At 48.7% G+C, this 15,095-nt stretch overlaps 1 protein-coding gene across 2 annotated transcripts in view; it reads right to left on the bottom strand.

Annotated features, from left to right (window-relative positions):
* Positions 1 to 15,095, bottom strand: part of STAG2 (STAG2 cohesin complex component) — a 1,427,207-nt gene that overhangs the window by 106,333 nt on the left and 1,305,779 nt on the right. For both annotated transcript variants that reach the window (XM_085608133.1, XM_085608134.1), the window contains exon 34: positions 14,567 to 14,693. In XM_085608133.1, coding sequence (XP_085464259.1) covers positions 14,567 to 14,693 — 127 coding nt within the window. The remainder of the gene's footprint in view (positions 1 to 14,566; positions 14,694 to 15,095) is intronic.

The raw sequence follows: 15,095 nt of genomic DNA, 5'->3' as shown, positions 1-15,095 counted from the left end.
AGGAAGAAATTTCCTAAGCATCTTAAGGATGCTGAAACATTTCCCTGCTAATCCCAGGATGTGTGGACGAAAAGATAGAACATCGTCAAACACCACTCCGAGATTTTTTACCTGGGATGATGGCTTCTCTGGGGGGGACATGTCCTGGGGCCACCATGACTTCCAGCCCGGATCAGGGGCACAGCCGAAAAAGAGCAGCTCAGATTTGTCTGAGTTGCATTTCAGGCTGTGCCGCTGAAACCACGCAAAGACTGCACTCAGGCAGTCCTTGATTCTGCCGCCGCTAAAGGCCTCTCCCTTCCTGCAAGTGAACAAGAGCTGGGTGTCATCAGCATATGAGATGACCCGGGCCCCGAACGCCTCCGCTACCTCCGCAAGAGGGGCCATGTATATGTTAAAGATGGTGGGGCTCAGGATAGAGCCCTGAGGCACCCCCACCTCCAGCGGAAGCATTTCGGCCGAGAACGGTGGGGCCCAGATCACCTGTCGGCAAGAAAGGATTGAAACCAGTCCAACACCGTCCCTCGCAGACCAATCTCCCTAAGTCTTGAGAGAAGGCCTGCGTGTGGGACGGTGTCGAATGCCGCCGATAGGTCCAACATAACCAACATAGCCTTTCCCCCATGATCGAGCGTCTCCCTGATGGCGTCGGTGACCTCAACCAGAGCCGTCTCCGTGCTATAATTCGCACGAAAGCCGGACTGGGAGTCATGCAGCAGTTTGTTGTTTTCAATAAAGGTGGTCAGAGTATGCTGAACATGTTTCTCCAACACCTTCGCCAGAGCAGGGAGGAGGGAGATTGGTCTGTAGTTAGCGCATTGCAGGGGGTCGAGCTGAGGCTTCTTAATCAGCGGCAGAATAAGTGCGTGTTTCCATTGGCGTGGAACCACCCCTGAGCTTAATGAGAGATTAAGCAGGGGGTTCAGCAGACCGTTCACCGCCGGAGCCACCATGCCCAAGCATTTCGCCGGATAGACATCCAACGGCGAACCAGATTGCAGCCTAGATAGCAGCTCAAGCGATGTCTCACAGGACAACTGGGGAAAAGCAGACAATAAGGGCCCAGTTTCGGCCTGCAAGGGCGCTAAATAAGTCAACTTGTCCCCTGACACCACGTCCACTGATTGAAAATCCGCCGTTGGAAAAGTGGCCTGAATCTTTGTGATCTTAGTCACAAAAAAGTCAGCGAGCTGTTTGATCCATTCCTCCGAATGAGAATGGACCGGGGTCCCTACTGCCGGGTTGACAAACTCCTTCACAACCCTAAAGAGTTCCCTGCTCATATTATCCGCTTTATCAATTCTCTGCTCCAAGTAGTTATTTTTGGCTGCGGCAATCTGTTTATAATAGGATTTTATCGCACCTCGGTAATTCATTCGCTCCACAAGATCGTACTTGCGCCGCCACTGCCTTTCCAACTTTTTGCAGTCTTGTCGCATTATACGTAGAGCGGACGAGAACCATGGAGCAGAATTGAGATGAGCTGTTCTAGCAAGCTTCAGAGGGGCCAACTCTTCAAATCTTGCCTGCATCCAGTTCTGGACCAAGATGAGATCAGTTTCCAGAACCCCTGTCACTGGACACGGATATTTGCAGAGAGCCTCGGATAGCATATCTGCTGACACAAGATGGTAGGCTCTGAAATGCCGGGGACCTTCCTCTCGAGCCCTTTGACTAAGCCTGGATTCAAGCACCAAGTCAAAATTTATCAGATAATGATCTGACCAAAGGACCGGGAGTGGAGGGAACACCTCAATAGGTTTGGAAGCAAAGATCACATCTAATGTGTGGCCTTTCTCGTGAGTGGGGCTATGGATAAAAGGGGCTAGCCCTAACATTTCTGTAATCTCGCGGAGTTTAATAGCCTCCGGATCCGTAAGGCAGTCCATATGCAAGTTTAAGTCGCCCAGTAACAGGCAGTGCGCCGAACGCATACAAGGTACAGACAAGGCCGACTGTAGGTCCTCAAAAAAGGATCCAATGGGTCCAGGGGGTCTATAAAGGAGAATACCAGTACAGGTCTGGGACGCCGACAGATGGAGTGTAAAGCCTAATGCTTCACATCCGGCAATGCTGTCCACCACAAAGGAGGAACAGTCAAAAACCTTGCCCACTACCAGAGCCACCCCGCCGCCTCGTCCCTCAGTTCTATCCCTCCGTAAGATGGAATAATTAGGAGGGACAGCACAGGCGATGTCGGGTTCAGAACCCACTCCCAGCCAAGTCTCAGTTAAAAATAAACAAGAGATCTTGGCGTGCGCGAGTAGATCCCATATATCCGAAGTGTGGCGAGGCAGGGACCTAGTGTTGAGCAGCGCGCACTGGTAGTGTTGCGGAGGAGTAGATGGACTATGGGTAGATGATAATGTGGGGAGCCAATTACACACGGGGCATCCCCTACCCAAACAGCGACCGCCAGGGAAGAGAGGCAGACAAGCAGAGCGTGTAGGGCGCAACGCACGCAACGAAGCAGCACTGTACGTAATCATCCTGACGCTACAGGTAGGCTCCTCCTATCCAGCAAACACCGGAGCCGAGAGCCAGAGTCCGACCTCGTCCGCCTCCGAGACGCTGACGAGCGCAGACGGGCAGGACTCTGGCACGACTCAGGCGCAGGGAAGGCGCTCCGCTGCGCGTTACCGCTGCGCGACACCAGCGAGCATTAAATAGCGTCGTCTCGGCGTCCCAGGTGACCTGGACGCTCAAAGATGGCGCTCGCGCTTCCTCCCCAATGCAAAATGGCGCCGAACCCTGCAAAACCCACAGACCTCCCGGTAACCCGGACCCGCCAAACAGCGGTGGTGATGACAGATTATGGTGCAAGGTAGGGGCCAGGAGCGCGTTATAAAAACAGGGGGAAGGCAAAAATAAAAGAACTAAACTCCACAAAACGGGGTAGTTTAAAATCAAGGCAGAGCAAAGATGACGCGCGACCAGCGCGAAACAGCAGCGGGGCACCGATAGTGTTCTAGCCCTCCAGGGCACTAAGCAGACTCACCTGCTGCTCAGCTCGCCCTAAATAGCGTCGTCTCGGCGTCCCAGGTGACCTGGACGCTCAAAGATGGCGCTCGCGCTTCCTCCCCAATGCAAAATGGCGCCGAACCCTGCAAAACACACAGACCTCCCGGTAACCCGGACCCGCCAAACAGCGGTGGTGATGACAGATTATGGTGCAAGGTAGGGGCCAGGAGCGCGTTATAAAAACAGGGGGAAGGCAAAAATAAAAGAACTAAACTCCACAAAACGGGGTAGTTTAAAATCAAGGCAGAGCAAAGATGACGCGCGACCAGCGCGAAACAGCAGCGGGGCACCGATAGTGTTCTAGCCCTCCAGGGCACTAAGCAGACTCACCTGCTGCTCAGCTCGCCCTAAATAGCGTCGTCTCGGCGTCCCAGGTGACCTGGACGCTCAAAGATGGCGCTCGCGCTTCCTCCCCAATGCAAAATGGCGCCGAACCCTGCAAAACCCACAGACCTCCCGGTAACCCGGACCCGCCAAACAGCGGTGGTGATGACAGATTATGGTGCAAGGTAGGGGCCAGGAGCGCGTTATAAAAACAGGGGGAAGGCAAAAATAAAAGAACTAAACTCCACAAAACGGGGTAGTTTAAAATCAAGGCAGAGCAAAGATGACGCGCGACCAGCGCGAAACAGCAGCGGGGCACCGATAGTGTTCTAGCCCTCCAGGGCACTAAGCAGTTATACCACTTACTTAGTATATGGTTTGCGTGGCCCCTAGGGCCTAACTGTATTACTAACCTGTGCGACTTAATGCATGCTTAAATAAGTCTGTGTTGTACTTACCTCGAATCTCATAAAGAGTGCTGAGGGTTTGACTAGAATAAATACATTCTATTTTTATATATATCTGCTGTGGTGTCCTTTCATTTGGTATTCAAGGGATTACATATGGTATAACAGCTGGCTTCACATGCCATTCAGAGTTTAGCCTAAGACTGCTCTTGTCCATGCTACCACTAGGATAGCTGGTCTATAAGGTTGACTTTACAACCAATCACCATAAGGGTTGTTTGGACAGACACAAGGTGTACACTAGAATTAGTGACATCATATATCAGGCCAACTTCTCACACCCAGCTCCTTGAATGGCTCCGGATTCATCTGGAGGCAGAGGTCACACGATGAACTGTGCCTTAAAACAAGGCACTACAGACCATCATCAGTATGTAGTGGACATCTGCAGGACACATGCAGCAGGGTTTGAACCATGACCTCTTTGATGGGGACATGTCTCTAGCACTGCACCACTAAAACTTTTCAGAGCTAAAATCTTTTCACATAGTTGAGGAGAAAAGTTCTGGGTAGAAATGTGTAAAAAAACTAAACTGATGTCAGGACAGGAGCTCCCGTCATGACACCACAACTCAACTTCTGGCACTGAGATGGAGCCAGGTGCCGGAAAGCTATATCGGCAGTTTCCAGATCCAGTGTGGTGCCTGGGAAACTCAAAGGTGAGGAATCTTTAGGTCTAAGTATCCATTAGAAGCTATGGCAGATTTCAGGAGTCAAGCTGTGCTCTCTCTGGCACCGTCATGACATGTTGCATCGCAGTGGGAAATACAGAATCATAATTTATTTTGATTGGGGGCTGACTGAACAAAAGAAAAAACCCCTTCTATGACCATGTATTACAAACTGTTAACTGGTACTATGGGAGGAAGGGGATGGAAGAGAAAGGGAGGGCATGTGGGAGGGAGAGGGGAACGAGTTGTAAACAGGGAGGGTAACAGGAAGAGCAGCACGTGGGATGGCATGAAGAGGAAAGGATTTGGGAAAAGGGGACAAAGGGAATGACTGCCAATGGAGACTGGCGCATTTATATACCTGCTCAGTCTTGCTGGTCTCCCGCAGCCTCTTACTCATGGCAGCATGCAGCATTGAGTTTCCAGAGGTGTGTTTAGCCCCACCACAGGCCATTTTTGGGGTCATGGGAGGAGCCAAATAAAGAGCTCTCTGTTGCCAGTGTCAAACAAGGACGTTTTTTTTCTTTTAGATTTGTGGGAGCTTTTGTAATCAACAAAAAGGTTTTTTTTTAATTATCCAATTTTAACGATTTTTGGCCAAATCATGAAAATATCAAATTTGTAGAGGGTGCAACTAAGAGAGACCAATGGTGGAGTAAATGAGAGTGAGAGGGTTTAAATATAGTGCCCGGTCCGAAGTCGATGCTTATATCTGCGATTATCCCCATTCTGAAACCCTTTTATATTAAGGCTCCAGCATTTTTATTGATTTAAAAAAAATGTCTTTATTGAGATTTTAAAGTGATATATGTAGCATCTTTGCCGTGCAAGGCAGCTCAAACGGTGAACAAGCATACAAACAACGTGTGATTGACCGTGTGCACTGTAATTCTAAGACTAGGCATCTAGTAATGAGCATTAATTTAGACTGCAATGTAAAGGTTAAGTACATAAATTTACATAATTCTGCTTCAGATTGCGAACTGGTGTGGACCTGCTGTTGAAGATATTGGTGCAGTGATTCCCAGACGTTTGTGGGTTTAGATGACAATGGAAGTTCTTCTGCGTATAATTCAAGGTTCTCCTTACAATACACCATAACCCAGTGGTCGAGCTCTGGGGCAAGGGTGCTCTCCCATGTGCGCGCCACCCGGCGCTTAGCCATCAACAATACAATTCGCACAAATCTGCCTAGGACCCCCTTTAACTGTGGTACATAACAGACATATTAACGGAGTACATTGCAATGAAGCCCCAGACATATCCTATAAGCACTTCACCACCCCTTTTACAGAATGTGAGCACCAGCCTACAGTCCCATGCCAGGTGCCAGAAGTCAGCGTCTAACTGGCCACATTTGCTAGAGTCACGGAGTCCACACTTGTGCAGTTTAGAGGGTGTGTGATGTATTTGAAATGTATAATACGCAGATTGCCGTTGGGCGTGAGGGTGCTAGTAAGGTTGCATGTGTGTTCCTATTCTAATAATGTCAGGGGGGGTGTCAATCTGTCATTCCAGTGGGTAAAGCTTCTGTCCGGAAAGGTGGCATTCTCATCTCACACTGCTCTATATAGTTTGGTAACTAACTGACGTCGTGTAGGCGCGATCAATAGCAGTTGCAAAGAGTTCAAAGCGGGCGGTTCGATCGGGTATGTTGGGTAATGTGCTTTAATAGCCTGCTTAAGTCTGTGCACTGTAAACTGAAACAGTGGTTGGTAATATATTGAAACCCTTCTGGGGTAATGAAGTTCCCGTACGGATAAAGGTCCTGCATGGTATTAATACCAACCGCTTTCAGCGTTCATAGTGGGCCCTCCTCCTGTGTCACCAAAAGCGCAGCATGATGTGACAGGGGCAATGCCGGTTCGTAAACAGGGAGCTTGGTTGCGAGTTTACCCATAGAGTGCCAATGCCGCAATAGTAGTGTCTAGCGTGTTGATTTCATGTTTCGGCGTGCCTCTGCATATGTGCGTAATGATGCCGGATAGTGGAATCGGGTGAGCATCACCATCTTCCACCGCCACGTGAGGAGTGTAGGCGTGTGGGTTGAACCAGTAGTATGCCATCTGTGCCTGGGCACATGACTAGTATATGTAAGGGTCTGGAGCGCAGAAGCCACCTTTAGCATAGTCTAATGTGAGCGTAGCCCAACCCACCCTAGCCTGTCTGCCTCCCCAGATCAATCGAAGCAGATGAGACCGCACAGTACTAAACAAAATGCTGTGTCAGTGTTATAGGAATATTGCAAAACCGATATAAAAAAATGCGGTAAGAGGACCATTTTTTAACCGCAATGAGATCAGCCAGTAGGCGATCTCATTGGTAGGGCGAGCCACCTATCGATTTGTTGCTCTAGAAAGACACATGCTCTGCCATAGTTTTCTTTTATGACAACCTTGGGGTCCCGATGCACCCAAATGCCCAGGTATTTAACTGTATCCGTGGTCCACATCAGAGGTTAGTCCATACTGGGGGGAGTCGTAATAGGGGTCAAGGTTATCACCGATTTGTCCCAGTTTATGGTGAGACCTGAGAATAACCCGAATCGGACGTATTCCCTTAGCACCTGAGCCAGGTAGTGCCGTGGCTCTCTGATAAAAAGCACCATATCGTCGCATAGAGGGATATACCGACAGGGCAGTGCATAAAATTGATGGCCGCCTCTCTGTGCCGCTGGTGAATCACACAGGCCAAAGGCTCGAGCTTGAGGGAGAACAGCAGCCGTGACAGAGGACACCCCTGCCGAGTGCCACTGTTGATCTGAAATGGCTTCGACGTCAAGCCCCCTCGCGTAACCGTGCGGGTCAGAATATAATAGTCCCACTCAGCCGAGAAATACCGGAGGAAATCCCATACGTTGCAAGATTTGGAACATGTCACTCCACTCTATAGAGTCGAATGCTTTCGCTGCATCCAACATTACAGCAGCTGCAGGGAGGTCTGGATCCAGCACGTGAAACATTGCGAATATAGTTCTTAAGATATGAGACGTGGACCGTTCTGGAATAAAAACCAGATTGGTCCGGTAGGACCAGACATGGCATCAGAGGCTGGAGCCTGGTTGCGAGGATTTTAGCAAGAATTTTGGCATCCAAATTGATCAAGGATAAGGGCCGATAGGATTCACAGAGGGAGGGTGACTTGTCCTTTTTTAATAAGGTGATAATTAGTGCTTGCCGAAGGGACGGCGGCAATATACCCGATTCATGTGCCTCCGCGTACATCTCCAACAAGTGAGGTGTGACCAAATCAGAATATTCTTTATAAAATTCGGCCGAGAGGCCGTCAGGCCCTGGCGCTTTTTTGTTAGGTAAAGCTCGTATCGCCACCTTAATGTCCGAATCTCCGATCAGTTGGCTTAGATATTCACGGTCAATAAAAAAAGAGAACAAGGGAATACCTATGGTCAAAAGGGACCAAGGTTAATAGTAATTATTTAGAGACGTCGTCGACATTTGGTCGTCAACATTTGCATCTTAAACTCTAAACTGTAAATTGTGTATTTTGTGGAGTACAAGATGTTTTTTTAATTGTGAATTTAGCTTATTTTCACCTTCACCATACACATCACTTTTAAGTCACCTGCCTGTGGTGAGGAAATGGGCTGATTTCCCAATACCCCTTCACGTCCAGCTCACTTATTTGTTATGGATATGCTTATTAATATTGTAACCTGTCTATCTAGACACAAACAGACCCAATTTTGATTGTAATTTTGTGGCTACCTATATTGACTCACCTTGTAAGGGACCGCTGTCTCTTAATAGATATTCGCGGTGGCCATCAACCAGCCACACGCAAGCAATGTCGGACAACTACTCCGCAACAGCCGGAGTAGGTTCTGTCCCCTTCGAAGTATACATGGCGGCGTAACAGTCAAGGAATTGGTTCACTATGTCTTGAGGGGTGTAGTTTTCCTCACCCTGTGCATCCACTATTTTAGTGATTTGGTGGTGTTCGTCGCGAAATGCAAGTTTAGCAGCTTAAGTGCGACCTGGTCGCCCACCCTCACCCGTAGGCCCAGGCCACGTGTCTACGAGAGAGATAGCACACTTCAGTTGGTGCCATGTCGTCATATTCTAAAACCAGCTCATGGATGCGAGAGAGAGTGGTTGCACATAGCTTGGCTGTGTAGTCATGTTCAAGGTCTGCTAATGCTGCTTCTGTCTCCGCAAGCTGCCCCCTAAGATCTTTCAAGATATCCGCTGTGGTACTAATGCAGACCCCCTTGACGGTCACCTTAAAGGGTTCCCACAGAGTGGCAGCGCTCTTTACGGTGCCTACGTTGATCTCAAAATATTGCTCTACAGCTTTCTTAATGGTGTCAGTGTAAACGGGGTCTAAGAGGGCCTCGGAGCGGAAGCGCCATGTGAACGGGCGAGGAGTGTTGGCTGGTATCGTGAGAACGAGTCGCACTGGATTGTGATCCGATAGCGCGCGCGGGAGAGCAGCAATGTCAGTGACCCAGTCATTCGACATGTCGCTTAAAAGCCAGTAGTCCAGTCGGGACCAGCTGTGATGCACTGGCGTGGTGTGCGTGCCCTCTCTCGCAGCAAAGTTACGAAGCCTCCAAGCATCGGCTAGCCCAAACTCCAGTACAGCGTTTTTGATACTTTGGGCCACTCAAGGTGTGCGTTTGCCATGTGGACTAGATTTATCCAGACTGGGATCCAGGTATGTGTTGAGATCCCCACCCACATAATAGCCGCTTCAGGTCAATCGTGCAGTACACTAAATTTGTGCAAATACCTCAGGTTCGTGAGGTATTTGAGGGAGACCCCTAGCTTGCCGTGCACCATGGCACAGCGCCCTTCATAATCTATGGAAGCATTGATCAGTGCAAAGAGGAGACCTCGTTTAAGCATAATAATAACCCCTCTGGCATAGGAAGAGTACAATGAGGCCAATTTATAACCAGCCCATTTAAGATTGATCTTGGCCTCCGATATCTTGATCAGGTGCGTCTCCTGTAGGAGAGCAATCTGAACTCCGTGCCATTCCAGATCAGCAAAGACCTGTCAAATATTTGGGGGGAATTTAGCCCACGGACGTTCCACGTCAAACAGGTAAATTTATCACCCATTAACACATTTGAGGATGAGAACCATCAGAGTGCCTAACCTGCAGTAAAAAAACAATGCAGAACATAAATTCCATAGCCAGCATACTGGTGCAATCACATTGAACATACCCCATGTCGAACCTGGTGAAACTCCCTACCCACTTTAGCAGACCCCAAATGCCAAAGCCATCTCCAGAACAGCACACATCCCACAACAAAATGAAACCAGGTCGAACAGAGAGATGGGACCCAACTGTCACCCCTGAGGCATGATGGGATATTGGAATCAGGGCTGCCTTAAAGGCACGGTGCCAGTTTTTACCTGTACAAGGCTTTTCAGTCTCTATGGTATTGTATTGCAATGCAGCCTGCAGGCTAACAATGTTTCTTGATCTGTGTTTGGCACAGTGTTTTTCTTTTCTTTCTCATGAGTTTTACCTCATTAAAAAGAAAAAAGAAAGAAAAGAAAAGATTTAGGTGTATTTGTATACCTATAGTGTTTATTTGGATATTATATCTACATTGTCTAGCCCACTATGGGGGCTTCATTGGTTTGGAAAAAATAATATATGTTTATACATATACAGAGCTGTATATATGTGTTTTTCATATATAATTTTTTATTATTTCCGGGGTCCCCGCACATGGGCGGGAATATTCAGTGCTTATGACTATTGATGAGGATCCCCTGGAAGAGAAAGGCCACAAATGTAACTAGCATTTGCAATGCAATAGGTCTCGCATTTACGAGAGTTTAAGCTACTGGCATTGTAAATGACAATGCCTTTTATTTATGTTTTTGAAACCAAAACATCAATAAAAGGCATTGCCATTTACAATGCCAATAGCTCAAACTCGCGTAAATGCGAGACCTATTTCATTGCAAATTCTTGTTTTAGGAAGCGCCAGTATTTTGGACTGTCTCCTTAATAAATATTGACTGCAAGATGTACATGAAAATCTTCCCTTCTTGACTTGAAAGCATGCTTAGGCTGGCCTCACACACAGCACAGTTGGGCATCCTCAAAGGCCGACTGGGGAGCGACAATCTTGGACTTCTCAGTCACATTTCTTCATTTCTAAGGGCCTCTCCACAGCCTTTTCTCCAACACTCCCTGGAATAAGCGCCTGTGTGCTTGCCTTATAGCCATGCCTTCTCCAGGAAGAATCTGCAAGGAGTTTGAAAGAAATTGACTCTCCCAAACACGAGAACTGTCTCCTACACTTGGAAAGAGTTCTGGTTTGAAAGGAGAGTGAAGTTCTTGGAGACTGAATCCGAATCTGTGTTGGATAAGGCCTTTGATGAGACAGAATTATTAGGGGAAGCACACACTAGTTGGCGGGATCGTGCTGTGATCGAAGGACAGAGTCCGCTCTGTGGGTAGTGAACGATATGGGACTATTCACGCATCGAGAAGGCATAGAAAATATGACTCATCGATTGGTGGGGGGAGATCTGTGCCCACAAGCCGCCCCACACTTTGTGGTTGTGGCACAGAACAGGAAAGGGCGTCACCCTCTGATGATTCTGTGTAGTCTCAGACGTGTCTTGCTTTCATCGTGGTTGTCATGGTAACCGCCGCACTGGACCACGATAGCTTTGATATTGCGGTCGTTTCGAGTCTGCTCTTTCAATGGGCCGTCCTGGGAGAAGCGCGAGACACACAGACTGGCCAGGGTCTCACCCTGGGGGGTGAGTGGCTCAGCGAGCTGGAAGCCACACCCCAGCAGGGAGACAGTGAGGCTGACAGATAAGGGGGCGCAAGAAGCAAGCACACAGCTCACCATAGGCCCCAAGAATGCAGAGCGGGCAGCCCAGATAAGAAGAAATGCAACAGTGACAGGTGCCACCTAAACAAAGGGCAACGAGAGGCAGGAGAAACAGGGAAAAAAGGGCATTGTTAACCTATATTGCAAAAGCTTCTGCATTTAACTCACAGAAGAAACTTCTACAGAGAGCCTTTTATTCGTTTGCCTGCTGCATATATTTCTAGCCTTCACAACAAGCACTCTGAAAGGGGAAAAAAGCCAGGGCCAGCGCGAGCACAATCTGTTTCCAATTAACGCGAACGCAAGACGCGGGCGCGATAATTGGAAACAAATGGCGCTGATGCTCGCTCTTGCAAGCCCTAGGCCTGGGCGGATGCAAAGGTGGGACATGCACCCGCCATTGCCCAATTGCGTGCTGTCTTTCTTAGAAAGACTCGCGCAAAGGCCAATAGCCTGTGACCAAAAAAACAAACGCGCACAAGCATGTGGTCCAAGTTTGAAGCCCTTACATAAAGCCTCGCAGAGCAGCGATTGCGCGCTGGCTAAGCGAGACCTAAAAAGGATATAGGTGGACAGCAGGAAGCAACCGGACCAGAGGTCTGAAGGTGCACAGCAAGAAAAACAGTAACACAGATTGAGCGTACTTCCACAGAGAAACCAGTATTGTGAGTGCTGCAGTCGGCTGTTAGGAGGCCACATGACAGACACCATTCAGGAGCGCAAAGTTTAAGCGGCAAGCCGTTAACCCTCGTCGCCCGACGCATCAGGTGAGGCCTGTTTCCTGCGCTTAAGGGATATGGCAAAATCCATAGCCTGTTTGGGGTTGGCGAAGATCCTGGCTTTGTTATCGGTGCCGATGCAAGTCGAGCCGGATAGAACATTGCGTATTGGACATTCTCGGCGAGCAGAATCTTTTTCACTGGTAGTAATTCCTCTCGAGCCGTCTGGACACTTGCCGTGAAATCCGGGTAAAATGCTACTGTATAACCCTGGTATTGAATGGAGACCTTTTGGCGAGTTATGTGGAGTACTGCATCAGGGTCTCTATAATTCAGAAGGCGCGCTATGATCGGTCTGGGTGGGGTTCCCGGAGGTGGGCCGATAATGACCGAAGAGCCCGTTCCACGATGAGCACCTCAGAGATTTTCAGCACCGCAAATGTCACGGAGCATGGTTTCCACATATGTCTCCAGTCTGCCAACATTAGTGGACTCTGGCAGTCCCATGATGCGTAGATTATTTCACCAGAACCGGGCTTCGAGGTCTAAATTTGTGGCCTGTATGACTGCTAAAATCTTTTCCATGTCCATTGTTTTAGTGGTGCCCTGCTGCAGCCCGTCTTCAGCGTTAGAAATGTGCTGCTCCACCTCGCCAATTCTCTTGGACCTACTTGTCTAGTTTGGCTGACATGTGGTCCATGCGAGTGCTGCGAGACTATCTTCCTATCAATAGATTGTAGACTAACTTGTATGGCTTTTAGTGCCTTTTCCACTGCGGTTGGTGTCTCAGCTGATGTGTCCAGCTCTTTGTCTGATGTGGCACCATGCAGTGATTTGCCCGGTTTCCTTATGTCGAAGGTGAGGTGCGGCTGGGACTTATCAGTTTTGCCCATGGCATACCGGAGCAAGGCAGCACAGGCAGACAGGCCCAACACAGCGTTCTCGATATGAACTGTCTATAGATCCATGGCACTGCTCATGCAACAGGCAGTGAACCCGGTGGAAAAGGAGGGGGGGCAGGGCAGCCAGTGCAGAGCATAGTGGATAAATGTGCGTGTTATTGCCTTCTGATCGCCTGCAGCCGGGAGGTCCCCCAACTTACAAAGTTAGTGAGGATTGCTGTGGTTGGCGGTACGGTGGCCCCTTGTTTAGCCCGACATGCGGTGCAGCCGTTCGCTAGCAGGGTGGTTAGGAATACGTTCTGTGGCCTCGGCTGCTGAAAGGCGTTGCACACTGTTGATTGCGATCACCCTCACATAGATCACTAGATGGGCAATATGTAACAAGGCACAGTGGAACGACTCAATGCCAGCAAAGCCATATAAGCTCGGATCCAAGCGCTAGAGTTCACTGCATAGATCCGGCATCCGCCAGTCTGGGGGAGCGTGCAACTGACTGAGGAAGGGGGCTGCGAGACCGTGCGACCGACTGATCTCGCTCTCCAGGCCCAGAGACAACAGAGAGAATGGTCGCCAGCCCTCATCACTCAGGGGACCCCCAGCAACAAACAGTCTCACCTAGTACAGTGAGCGCCAAAGTTCCTCGAGAGCGGTGATCTCAGCAATGCAGACACAGCGGGTCCGGGCCTCTCCGCGGCCGCCGCAGCACAGGTGCGCTGCTAGGCCATGATGCAGCGCAGGTGTCCACTCACCCCCAGGTTCTTCACGGATCGCAGGGCAAAGGCAGCGAATCCTCAAGTACAGCAGCACGAGCTGCTCAGGCAGCAAGTAGGCACAGTGGGGCGTCTTACCTCCGAGTTCAGGTCTTGGCCCTTAGGGGGCACCGGCTTTTCGGACCAGTGCCACACCAGGGGATTTTTTTATAGCTAAGCACCAGTTGGTGGCAGCAGAGCCTGCAGGTAGGAGAGTCGCTGCGTCGTTTGACCTCCCTGGGATCGCCAGAGCTGCGTCAGGCGATTCTTTGCTCACGGCTGTTAATCATGCAGCTGCCATGTTGATTCGCCCCTGGCACACCAATGTCCGCGGTTCGTGCTGCCTGTAGGCTCCAAACAGTGGGCGGGCCCCACAGAAAGGACTTCCTGCAGTTAGGAAGGGATTGCAACCCGTTTGCAGGTGTGGATGACAGAGCAGGAAAATGTATGATCCATGATAAATGCAGGATCGTGTGGACAGCTGGCAGAGCTGCACTACGGTGCAGCAATCTTGCCGTGCGCCCTCTAGCGCCTCCCCGCTCCAGTCATTTTATTTGTGTGCATGTGACTCAGTGTTTTTTTGCTGTCTAACAATTTCCCTCCGTCCCAGAGTTCCACTTTCACTTTACATATTGCATAAGCAAAGAGCTTATTACGATGGCAGTGCTAGTGCAGTCCATTTTATTTTTATTTTGAAGCTATGGTTTTGCTGTGCTTCAATAAAAAGATTTAAACCATACAATAAATGAGCCTGACATTCAAAATTAATTACAAAAAAGTATGAACATATATAGAAAGTCAAGAAAGGTACATTTTAGCCAAACTAGCAAAAAATGTTAACAAGCACAAACTATTACTTCCATAATATTGCTCTTTCTTACCAAGTCTATGTCCATTGTGTCAAAGTCCATTCCTTCATTAAGGTCTTCAATTCGCCCCTCTGATGACATCATAACATCTTCAACTATTGGCTCCTCGTCATCTTCCATCAACCCAGCACCACGTCGACTAAAAAAAAATTAAACATATTAACAATGACTTTCAATTAATCACTAACATTCTAATAAATATTTGTAGTCATCTGTCACTAACAATATTTTCAAGCTGCAAAGCTATTGTTTTGTACTTTCCTATCTTATGCACACATACAAAACATAGCCAACAGAAAGGACGCTTTTAAAAAACACAGGAGAGAAGGCAGACTATGAAACAAGCATTTACAATGCAATGGTCTCGGCAATATTATAGGTAGAGCTATTGGTATTGCTCATTATTTTTTTATTATTTTTGTATCCCTAAATAAATGGCATTGTCATTTCTATTGGCAGTAGCTTTTTTTTGCATATATGATACCTATTGCATTAGCAGAGAGAGAGTGAGTTAGTGAGATAGAGAGAGAGAGTGAGGTAT

The sequence above is a fragment of the Triturus cristatus genome, chromosome 5_2 (assembly GCF_964204655.1).
Source record: "Triturus cristatus chromosome 5_2, aTriCri1.1, whole genome shotgun sequence".
Taxonomy (NCBI): domain Eukaryota; kingdom Metazoa; phylum Chordata; class Amphibia; order Caudata; family Salamandridae; genus Triturus; species Triturus cristatus.
The sequence above is the reverse complement of the archived record's forward strand: the minus strand, read 5'-3'. Positions and strand labels throughout refer to the sequence as shown.